Here is a 12615-nt window from a genome sequence, read left to right as displayed (position 1 = left end):
TGGTTAATTAAATGTTTAGAAATATGCATATATACATATATACAGCAACGTGTGTTGATTATCTTTTCTACATTTTCGAACTTTTCTAAAATTTTTTCCGGTTTCAAACTTAAAGTTTGTTAATATGTTAAAAGAACTTTAAAACTCTAAAAATGAGGCTTTTTCTGTTTGCGTTATGAATAGGAGATTTTTGTTTTGATCCACAATTTAAGGTTGCTCGCATGGCAATTCGAAAATTTTTAGGCAGAACAAGCATTCTGCACTTATTTTTCAATTTTAAATCCCTACTTTTATACTCGTCCCGCGTATTCAGGTGTGACTTGCGTCTACTAATGTGTAGAGCTTCTATGGTCGTCGATTTTTCGCTATCCTGGCACTGATCAATTATCTTATAATTAAAAGCCGTTAGAGCCCCACAGCATTCCACTACATGTACCACCGGTGAATTGGTTTTTTTGATGCTCAGAAATTCTCGTGGCCCAATGTGGACACGTTTGTCCGACATAGGTGGAACTGCATCCGCAACAGCTGAGTTCGTAGACCACATCAGACTTCAGATTGCTATCAAATGTAGATTTCAGGGATGGTAGGCAAGTTCATAGTTTTTGCGTTGTGAATATGGTTTTCAATTCGTACGTTTTTTTCCCCAATTTTTGCTTCAATTGCAGGCTGATGTTACCTCGATACTGCAGAAAAAAATGGTTCAACATCTTTGGCTGGCAATTTTTGTCCCCTCAATTGTACCTTCTTTCCTTCATTTTTCAATTGAGCTTTACTTATGGTTTGCTGTAAAGCGTTGATTATCTTGGAAGTCCAACTTTCAGGGTACGCAAAGTATGAGTACGAAGCGTGTATGTAAGTATGTATCAAAGTATGTATGAGGTACGCAAAGTTTCTACTAAGATTGACAAACTTTTTCCAGGCTGGGCTCTATTTTGCCGAACCATTTCGAACCAAAAAGATTGTTTACTGATCTGAAATGATTCACATTAATTAACTCTTTGAGCTATTTAGTGCTTTGGGTCTTCCTTGCAAAAAGTTTAGTCGATGAAGGGGAGGTTCAAGGTTATTGTATTATTTTACACCTTTGCTATTCATGATCAAAAACTTGAATATATTTAATTCGGATCTTTTTCTTTTGTGGCCCTAAGTACGTTATGCGCCCCCTAGTTACAGAGCACGGGCCATTACAATAAATCATTATGCAAATGTTTTGCACGTGCATCTGTGGGTGCAAATAATATGCGCCCACTAAGCTGGTGGGGGGGGGGGCACAAACGGAAAAGATCCTTTGATTCTTTTTTCGAAAAGGGAGGCTTTTTGTTTAATTTTATATTTTTTTTACAGATTTTATATTTTATTATCTTAGTTTGTTGTATATGGTATCTCAATATGTATATAGCTTGTCAATATTCGCCCATTGTTAGGGAGGAGTGTTATTAATTATATATTTAAACTAACAGTTGGCTCTTTAAACAAATATGGTATTGTACTCAATAGAGATGCTGCTGGACTACTGAATGGGAGCAAAACCCTGAAGATCTTCAAATTCTTTTCTTCTACTACTGATCAAAAATAATTGCGGGAAGTTTTTCAGGATGTAATTGCGGTCACAGAACAGATTACTGATTAACACAACACGCCTTAGGTTTTTCTCGTGGTTACTTTATTGCTCATTTGAAAGCAGACAGGTCAATCGGAATTAGATCTAAGTGGCATGCAAAATATTGAGTCTGGTGAATTTGGTCCTATTCATTTACTCAATTTTCTAGCGATCAGTATTTGTTCAAATACAAATAAATTACGGAATATTTTCCGCTTAATAAATAATGACGTCATGTGACGTAGCTGAATAATCGCGTTGGTTTGAAACTTCTGCGGACCGTGTACAACTCAAGCTGAGTAATGTAGATCGAATATTGCTAATAAATAGAGCTGTATTTTGTGTACCAAAGGTCTCTAAACGTCATACGAACAATATTTAAATGCTGAAAAAATTTGCTGAACAAAATTTGCGAATTTTGAATTGTGAATAGCTGAACAAAGTTTATAATTATATAACAACCGCGCGAACATTTGCTTGAAGTTGCTGCGAATTGAATTAATTTTAAAAATACTTTTTCAGGTTGTCATGTACAATCTTGATTGATTTTTTGTGGTTACAGTTCGCATATTGTGTCAATATTTATTTCTTAAACTATATTTTCGCTGTATTTAATTGTGATTGAAATATAGAAATTGCTCTTTTTTAGCAAGCAAAGACTTGCATTCATGACTGGTTCATGAGTGGAAAGAGTTGAAATAGTTAATTTATTTTTTACCCAGAAGTTTATTGTATTAATCAATTAGTTATTAGCTTAGACTTTATTTCGGAACAATATTTTAGTATAGCGTTCTATCATATGTTACTTTATTTAGCTTGCGTATAGTACAAATTTTACTCATTTTTGAGGACGAAAAGTTGCAAGTCTAGTTAAAATCTTATTTATTATATTCCTTGCTGGTACCTGAAACATGACGGCCGATACTGGAATGATGAGGATTCACCAGCAAAACAACTCCGAACATACAAAACATAACAGGTAAGTTGATGGGCTTAATTTTATTCAGAAAACAAAATCATCTTACATGAAATGGTCGGCAGCGTCCCAATCTTAATAAATAAATTTTTGGAAGAGTTCCTATTTTACCTAGTAGACAGATAGTCGGCACAGATTTGTTTAACTCGTTATATAGCCAACGAGGAATGTAGTTGTCTGCATTGCAAAGTTTGGTGCTGAACCTTGAATTCAAGAAACTGAATTACAAGTGATAATGATGATTAATTGCTCTCAAATGAAGTTTTAGCAATTATGTTAGTCCTGTGGTCTTTTTATGCGGTTTTTCGCTTAACCGATTTTTTGTCTGATCCATTTCACTTTTCCAACTCAAAAACGGGATAAACAGGTAGCGCCCAGCGGGCATTAAATTTCATTAGATGCCCTTAGCCGCCTTTAGTAGTCCTTCAGGTGCTTAGTGTGGTGAAGCTACTGGGAGGCCGTAGTTTAAAGTTAAAAGGCCAATTTTAGTTTTTTAGTCCAAAATGTTGACCTTTTTTCGTATTGACTTTTTCATCAGTTTTTGAGTTTTTAGTTGGACCAGTTTAAAGTTGAGGCTGGTTAAAGTTGATAAAGGTTTTTTGCAGAGCTATATGTTTTGGTAATCCAAACCAAACACCCAAATTTATACTAATTTGAACAATTTTTTTTCAAGTTTTGTCATTTTTTGAGGTTTCTCAGCCCCAGGTGTCGAGGAACCTCCTCTAGGGTTTGATAATAGGTTACTGCATAGTTTCTAGTGGTGATGGAATGGTTTTGAACATTTTAAAACATCACGGATTTTAACTTTTTACTGGACAAAACTGGCAGCTTTTTTTCAATTTTTTGACATTTTCACTATTCAAGTTTTTCCAGACCCGAAAACCTCCAGAAAACCTCCTTAAGGCTTTGATAATAAGTTACTGAAAAATTTTCATTAGTCATGGAATAGTTTTCAACTTTTTTATCAACAATTTTTTGATAAAACTTGCATTTTTTTCATTTTACAGTAATTTTTCAGGTTTACTAGGCTCAGGGGTCAGAAAATCTCCGTTAGGGTTTGCTAAGTTACTGAAAATTTTTCTTGAGCATGGATTAAATTTCACTATTTTGTTATCACAAACTTTTGCATTTTTTATCTAAAACTTATCGTTTTACACTTTTGATTCAAAACTTTTGATCAACTTTTAAGTTTCACCTGCCCCATGTGCCATGGAACCTCCTCAAGGATTTGATAATAGTTTACTGTATAGTTTCTAATTACAATGAATGCTTTTCAAGATTTTAGTATCGCGAGTATAAGCGTTTTAAAAAATATTAGTTTTTCAAGTTCTTAAATATTTTTAAATTTTGTTCCGGCATCAGGGACCCAGGGACCTTCTCCAAAGTTTCATAGCAAGCTGTTGCATAATTTCTCGAATTAATGAAATTGTTGCCAATATTTCAATGACTCGAGTTTTAGCAATTTTTGATAGAATTTTTTCAAACTTTCAGAAAATTGTATGTTCCATGTTTTTGGATCTTTGAGCCAGTGAAACTATTTAAGGCTTGAAATAGAGATACTGGGTAGTCTCATAAAACAATGGAATGGTTCTGAAGATATCTATATCCTGAATTTGGGCAAGATTTTGTTTCAAATTTGCAATTGTGTCGAAGCTCTCTGAATATTTTTGTCCTTTTCTGATTTTAACGATCATTACTGGCCAACGAAGATGGGTTACATGACACACCTTCAAATACAAAAATGGTTTTGAACATTTTTCCACTGCGAAGCCTTTCTTGTAAATTCTGCACTTTCCTATATGATTTAATTACAGTCAAGGCTAGAAAACTAGAAGTTGCAGAGTCGAATATCATCATGGAAAATATATTAGGCTCTCTGTCGATTGGGGTTTGTTTACTTCTCGTTCATGGTTTGTTTGTTTCACACTATCTCTCTCTCTTTCCTTAACTCTTTTGTTGATGCCGCACTTCGGCTGCTGTTATGTAGCGTGATGTCATCATCTGTTACCCTCATGGTAACTATAGTAGAAATGTATCAACATATTTTTTTATCATAAATGACTTAATAGCATTTTTAAGAAATCATTGTTAATTGCTCAAACAAAGTTTGAAGCAATTATATTAATCCTATTGGTCTTTTTTTCTGCGATTTATCGCTTGACCGGTTTTTGTCAGACCCATTTGACTTTTCGTCCTCAAAAACGGGAAAAACAGGTAGAGGCCAGTAGGCGTTAAGTTTTAAAGCCTTTCAGCGCCGTGGTCTCAAGTATGCGATTTTGGAGACTTCAAAGCTGTTTTGGAGACTTAAACTTATGGTGTGAAGTGCGGTTCTTAGAAATTGACCCGACAGCCCCACCGCGCGCCCATCAGCCACCACAATCCTCACCCCTGCTCATAGTTAAGACCGTAAGGGCCACATGCAGCCAAAGATCCCCCTCCAACCGTTGCCCCCACTGTTGCTTCCCCCCCCTACGGTGCACCCCCGCTGCACTCACCTCACGCCCCTTTGATTCATCTAAAGCTAGCCTCATAACCGTGGACAGCTACTAATGAAGTCAACCGCTCGCCGGTCGTTTGAGGGCTGTTCGCCCGACTAAAGTCGGTTATATTTGACCTTTTTCTGTCAATTAATTTTTTGGGTCTCTCCCATTATACCTTCCCAGCTGAGTGTTCAGATGACCTTTAGCCCCCCAATCATGGTAATTATACCATAATGGGGATTTAATTTCAGGGGATTATAATGGGAAAGACCCAATTTTTTAAACCAAATTTCAGTCCAAGTTAGCTCTTAAAGTTGCCATTTTCACATCTGTATGGAAATATCCATGCTCACGCTACTGATTCTGAGTATTTCGATATAAAGAGCTTCCAGGGATCTATTCTGTTTGCCCCCCCCCCCCCCCCCCCAGCTTAGTGAGCATACATTTTTTATGACCCACAGGCGCACGTGCTTTACATAGTAACGTGATATATAACAACATTTAATTTGTAACTGGGGGTCATAAAAAACACGAGGGAGGGGGGCGGGCGAAACAGAGTAGATGCGCTTCCAGTAAATTCATCCCATATGTTAATTTCGGTTTCGTGCCGTTCAAAAAAAAGCCCGGAAAAAAAATGCAATTGTCTTAGGATAAAATTGTCGTTTGTACGGCTTAGTCTGTCCTTTTTTGATTTATTTCTTTATTTCCCCGTATTGTCCCATTTCGACCAGAGTTTTCAAAACGTTACGCGGCAGAATAGGTCATGCGTTTCAATGTAAAGGTCATGCGTTTCAATCAGACTGTTCTCTAGCCTTGAGTTTCCCAGTAACCACTTTGTTGCCACAGTTTTTCTATGTGATGCGTCTTGGTTTTGCCTGGAAGCCAAGCTTGAGGACCAAAATGTTTCTATTGGGACGATCGTAGACTTTATGCTGCTATCGTAGGCTTTATAAACATTCAGCTTAACGCTGCTTTGAAATGTTATGCATAATCTGGAAAAGTGCACTCAGGGCTTTGCATTTACGTATTGAGCAATTTCATTCCAAACTTTGTGTCCAAGGAGGCAAAAGAAGGCACAGTCCACGCTGAACATCGGTTTCCTTCGCAATAAAACGACAATTGTTGTTTAGCGTGAGACTTTTCTGGACATTCTATTTCATGGTTTCCTCAACAACATGACATATGCTCACTGGATTAACAAAGGCTGTTTCCAAGCAAAGTAATTAATTTCATATCAGTAGCAAAACGATGACACTCCACTTTACATAAGACATCGGGCAAATATTTTACTCCTGTGGTCCTTTCTTTAATGTGATTTTTTTTCGCTTGACCGATTTTCATCTGGCCATTTTAACTTTTCGTCCTCAAAAACGAGATAAACAGGTAAACGCCCAGAGGGCATTTAGTTCTCTTAGAGCCTTGTGGCTTACTAGTCTAAATATCCGATTTACAGGTGGTGTGCCCCTCACATCACCCCCTGCACATCGTTCCACCCGTAATTCAGCGCACGCAAACATGCCTCCCGTGCGCTCCCTTCAATTAAGCTAAAGCTAGCCTCTCTAAACTGAAGCCAGCTAGTGTCGATGTCAAACTCTCACCAGTAATTTGAGAGGAATTCGTTCGACCGTAGTCGGTTATGTCTTTGATATTTTATTTCATTGTTTTTCCAATAACATAATGAGAATTTATCAATGGAGTAACAAAGGCTGTTTGAATCCGTCAACGATCAGATTAGTTTAATCTTCTTGCTTAATATTGCGCCTGGAATTTTTAATCTGGATTTTGAGAAATTTTCACTTGTCAATTTTTGACGAAGTAGCTCACTCACTTGTTCGGTCTGGCGTCGTTTCCGTTCCGTGTTGCCATTGTTGAGGTTTCCACAATCCAGTATAGTACCAGGTTCGGATTGTAGGAACTGTCATAATTTCAATCCTAGTTTTATAAGTTTATCTCATATTGTTCGTCTCCTAAAATTTAACGTTTTGTGTATTTTTCGATCTTTAGATTTAGCAAAGATCAATGTAATTGTTATTAAGGAAAGTCTTTCAAAGTTGTACGCTATTAGTCGTACGAAAATCCTGCGAACTTTGCGAGCACTGTTTAATCATTGAATATCGATGAGCCTTTAAAGATATTGGTGTTTGTGTTTTTTGAACGCCAGTACAACACTTTCGATTTTTTACGCAGGTAACTAATGTGTGCGTCACTTTAGGGTGAAGGCAAATCTCCTGATAAAGGTATTGCTATGAATTATTGTTTTATGGCTTCATGGGTGTTCAACTGGAGCCTAACTGTTAGTCTGGGTTTCAATTTTATTAGCGGGAAATCGTTTGCAAACTCTAATGGATATCCATGATCATGGTTTTATTATACTTTAGTGCTTAAGATTTCATGCGCTACTCAATTTTTAAATTTCATGTCACTGTAGATGCTGTTTGGCATTTTGTATTTCGACATTTTATGCTTTACCAGAATTGCTCGGCTTCATTTTACATTCCCGGCAAAAGTCACTTGGCCATGTCTATGACGGCCTCCGCTCCGTACCCGTCTTTCACCTCAATGTGAAATTGAGAAAGCCACTTCATTTTAATCACATTGAATGTTCCTGAATAACACGAGGTTGATTAGAAGAATTTTGTGTCATTCTGTGCCTTCTTTAATTTTGCACTTTCAGATAGCAGATCGGCCATGCATTGTCATGCCTCCGCGAAGTTGACTGAGCTCCTATATTTCCAATAATTTGAACCGACCTCAGCTTAACTAGTCCGGGAAGCCCACAATGAACCGGCTAGACCAAGAATGCTGGAGGGCTGCCAGCCGTCTGGATTCTAAAATTTATGATTCTATATTAAAAGTGCACACAATTCGCCGGGGTTTTGGTACACCAAAATTTAATGCTGCAAAGCACTTCGTTGTTGCAGTGCTAATTACATTCCAGTGTTTTGAATTTTCTGTTTGTTTAATAGCCGCCCTCATCGTCTCAACGGCTTTAGCGCCCCTATTTTTTGTGATTTTATAAATCAATTTTATTGGAGTGAATTTGAAGTAGGAAATGAAACGCTTGAAAATAATTGGATAGTTTTGGTGCAAAATTGGGGTGAACTAGAGTAGTTATTTTTGTTCATGCCGCTGTTTTCGAGAGAACGAGAAATTCATGAGTAGAAAATTTCTGTACGTTAGCAAAATTTTTTTTTGTTCACGTGCGGCTTTTCCAGGGATTTTTTTTTCAATTTTGACTTTTTTTGGTTAAGAGGTTTGAACAGGCTATATTAATAATTTTGATACTTTCTATTGATAGTGTTTTCAAGTTTTTAATTACTCTTGAACGAAGTTCATAGCAATTATTGTAAACGTGTGCGGCTTTTTTATGCAAATTTTTCGCTTGATAATTTTGCGCTTTTCTTCTAGAACATTCTTGGACTTCTCAAGTGACTTTTTCACGCTTTCGTTCATCATTTTTGAGCGAACTCTATTGCTCCAAAGTAAAGCGTGTTGCTATTATAAAATCGGTTGCAGAATAGTTATTCGTAGCGCAGTGGTTAGTGCGTGTGGTTGTGGATCGGGAGGGCAGTGGTTCGAATCACGGCTGGGGAAAGGTTTATCGCCTATAAATGAAAATTGATCTAGACTACAGCCCCTGAATTAAATTGCCTCGCCTGTCGTTCAAGAGCAATGCTTCCGACATTTGTCGGTTTATGTTTATGGCTAATAACCTTAGTTTTAGATTTCTCAGCAGTTTTGTAGTTTTATTGCATTCATTAGAGGCTAATATGATGGCTATTGCTCAAATGATTTTTAAGTTTCATTTTTTTTCGCTATTTTGATATATTTTGAATCTTCGTTAATTTGTAGTTTTTATGTTTGCATTCAAAATTAGAGTTTCGTGAGCCTATTATGGCATTTCTATTGTTGCGTGAGTGTGTTAATGATCTGAATTTGCTATGCTGACATGCTGACACATTTTGTTGAGTTTTAAAGTCAAATTGGAGTACTGATTATGTCTACGCCGAATGATGAAGAGGGGCAAAAAAGCATGTAGCTTTGTGACGCGTGATGTTTCATATCTGAATTTACTGCCGAGTAAGGAAATGGTGTTTGAACCAGTATTCAGTTTCTCGTTTTTAGTTTTTATGTTCACATGCAGCAATTTGACTACTTTCATTTTTCAAATTTTAGCTTTTTTTTCGTAGATTTTTTTCTCAATTCCTCAAGTTCACAACTCTCCGATTGAAACGTGATTTTTTGGGATCATGCATTATTTTAATAGATACGATTAATTGTATGAAAGTTTGGGGTCATGTTTTCAGCGGTGAGCTTGGCACTGCCAAAGTCAGCTGTATAATTATTCTTTAGGCAAAAGTGATTTTTGATGGTGAAGGCTCGGTGATTTGCTGTTGCGCCTAATGTTTCCACCCCTCTCATTCACTAAAAGAGAGGAAAAAGTTTGCTGATTGACGACTGACTTAAGTGCCGAAAATTGCTTCAACTAAAAATCGATGGGTTTACTAAACTTTCTGCTATAAATATATATATATATATATATATATATATATATATATATATTATATATATATATATATATATATATATATATATATCTCGGTTGAACGACATTGACTGAGCAAAAACACAGCTGAACATCCGATACTTCCCCAACTGTGTGATCAGAATAGTATGGTAAAAAAGTATTTGGGACAAATAGCGAAAATATAATAATATAATAATAATAATAATAATAACAATGAGTTCAACCAAACACAGTTACAGCCAGCTTGGTAGTCCCCAGATTAGGGGAAATAAAGTTTCAATAATTAAAATTTCCCGAATACTTTCCATCCTGAAGGGTAACTTTTATATTTTTATGTTACCTATTCTCGCCATAGTTGATTAATCTATAGATGAATTCAAAAGTTCCTAATTTCGAAGACAAGAATTCGAATTCATGATCTTTTGAGATTTTCAAACAAAATGTTTTCAGTGTAAAAAGTATATCACTAGATTTCGCAAAACAAAGGACTTTTTTAAAATATAAGAAGAAAAACTGTTCTCCGCGAAAATTTGTTCTCAAAAAACTTACATTTTAAAAACTTTTGACAGATACATAACGCAATTCCGTGTGAAACAGTGTCCGGACTTTGCAAGTGGAGGTGTGACAGCGTGCAAGCACCACAAGCCCTTCTCCTGCTTCTTCTGGCACTTCAAGGCCCAGAAGAGACGCAAAGTGGTGTTGGAGAAAGATGGAAACTTCTCCTACTCGCCCCACGTGTACTGTCTCAAGTACAATCTGGACTCTGGCCAGTGTCCGGATGGCGAAAAGTAAGTTTTTTATGCTTGGTTGTCTCCTCTCGGATACTTTTGAAAGCGTAAAATATAATGCGCGTTTCCTATTTGTAATGGAACGGAACCTTATGTTTGCAACAGCGATCCTAAAGCCTTTTAATGAGAGTAATTAGAAGAGTTGATGGAACGTCTTAACGACGCTAGCGAGCCTCTCAATCATCGTGGAATTGAGTCTGATTTTGCGACCGATTGCTGGCGAAAAGGTTTTGTTAGCAGTGAGCGATGTAGTTGATGGCATGATTTCAGTAGAGAACTAATTTTCTATAAATGTCTTTTATTCTTAGGAAATTAAGTTTTGCAATCTGTATTTCAGTCAGTGTTTTGGCTAATGTAGAGAGAGAGAGAGAGAGAGAGAGAGAGAGAGAGAAGAAAGAGAATGATCATATTATTATAGTACTAAACGCATTGAGCTAATTTACTGAGTATTTGAATTGATCGAAGTGTTGTCATTGAAGACTTTTGAAACTGCGACTGTTGCGAACTCTGATTGAGTGTTGTTATTTACTTGGGGTTGTGCATGTGTTGCAGCTGCAAGAACGTGCACCACAACGCAGGAGACACGGAGAGGAAGTTTCACCCTAGATTCTACAAAACTAGTATCTGTGCCTATGACTTAGTCAGAGGACAAGATGGAAAATTCCACTGCAGACTTGAGAAGGAGAGAGGCCACTGTCCATATGCACACGGACCATCTGATCTCAGGTAATCTAATCAAATGTCCATATTGATGATTTTCATCATTAATAGCCGCTGTCAGCCGCTCAACTGCTAATATTTAGGCGCTCTCTCTCAGGTCTCGATGAGTATTGGAGAAGTGTATTTTCTAATCAATTTTATTGGAGTAAAGCAGGAAATGAAAACTGCAATGGCTGGGGTGGGGGTGTAGGATATTAGGCGAAAGCTCGATTAGGCTATGCTAATTTTTGTAGTTATTGGGCTAACATTTTCAACTAAGGTTTTGTGAAAATTAGGCGAAAGCCAATTAAAACACTGGCAGATGGTTGAAATCGGCTCTTTTCTGTTATTGCCCCCAGCCTTATATAGCCAGTCTATTTGCACCCCCCAAATATGTACTTTTTGGTCCTTAGAGATCCCTTATTTTAGTCATAATAAATTGCCGGTACCGATAGACGAATGGATGAATTTTTGCTTGCGGTTGTCAAAAAAAATCAGTGCCATAAAGCTATTCATGTGGAAGAAAAGCGCAAAAATATTAAAAACACACATTGTTCTTTGTCTGCGTACATTATAAGCAAAGTTCAATTAACGTATACGTCTAAACGTAGCTGCATAATTAAATTGTAAATGCCGTTTGTATAAAATTGTATATGTAATTCTATGAAATGAAACCAATATGCTATAACATGTATAAGCGGGGGGCGCAAATGGACGTGGGGGGGGCAATAACAGAAAAGAGCCCGAAATCCACTTGACGCTATAATGTAAGCAAGTGTCCCGTAATTCTCTTTACATGCAAATGTGTTTATAATTTTTTTTCTAAATTGTTCTTTTTATTCGAACTTATTACATTTCTACAGCCCTCGAAAATTATGAGAGATAATTTTGGACAAAATAGTAAGGGAAATTATATAATAAATTTTGTCAATTTTTTTCTTTTTTAGTTTTTCTGTTTCAATCACGATATGCGTCAAGCTGGTCAACGGCGGCTATTTTGCGACAAACTGGCGACTCTCTTTGTCAAAATAAGCAAGTTTTTGTTCAAGTTTTTGCTCGGTTGAAACAAGTGTTGCTCGAAACAAATGGGGGAAAGCAAATACACAAAATTGGAAGACGTTATGATCAAAAGTTGCCAAAGATGTTGAAGTTCGCCGAAAATTATCAAAAATAAGACGGAAACGTTGGAATTTTTAATTTTATTGCTTAATTATAACTTAACTTTTTAAAAATTGTGAGTTCTTAAAAATTGCTTTGCAGTGGAATTCTAGAGGCAGAGCGCTTGAAGATGATACCACATAAGTTAGTCTGGGATGCCCTCAATCAAAATTTGATCGAAAAAGGGGCTGGCATAAAGTTCTTCTTTTTTTTTCAAGTGCAATCAACAATCTCATTTCTGAATTCTTGATTCAGTTGATGCAAAAGTCATTCAGTTGATGCGAAAAAGTTAGATGACGCATAACAGTTCTCCCATTAATTCGTTTGTTTCAACTTTGCAATGTAATCTCGGCTGTTATTTCGTTTCAACTTGGCAATGCATG

The 12615-nt window shown here is 36.6% G+C and overlaps 1 protein-coding gene across 1 annotated transcript in view; it reads left to right on the top strand.

Annotated features, from left to right (window-relative positions):
• Positions 1-1899: 1899 nt before the first annotated feature.
• The window catches only part of LOC142341627 (uncharacterized), a 61971-nt gene continuing 51255 nt past the window's right edge, over positions 1900-12615 (top strand). The window contains exons 1-3 of the mRNA XM_075392728.1: positions 1900-2582; positions 10157-10375; positions 10928-11101. Coding sequence (XP_075248843.1) covers positions 2515-2582; positions 10157-10375; positions 10928-11101 — 461 coding nt within the window. The 5' untranslated portion in view covers positions 1900-2514. The remainder of the gene's footprint in view (positions 2583-10156; positions 10376-10927; positions 11102-12615) is intronic.

The sequence above is a fragment of the Convolutriloba macropyga genome, chromosome 6 (genome assembly GCF_964194025.1).
Source record: "Convolutriloba macropyga chromosome 6, txConMacr16.3, whole genome shotgun sequence".
Lineage (NCBI taxonomy): Eukaryota > Metazoa > Xenacoelomorpha > Acoela > Convolutidae > Convolutriloba > Convolutriloba macropyga.
This window is presented reverse-complemented; position numbering and strand designations above follow the sequence as displayed.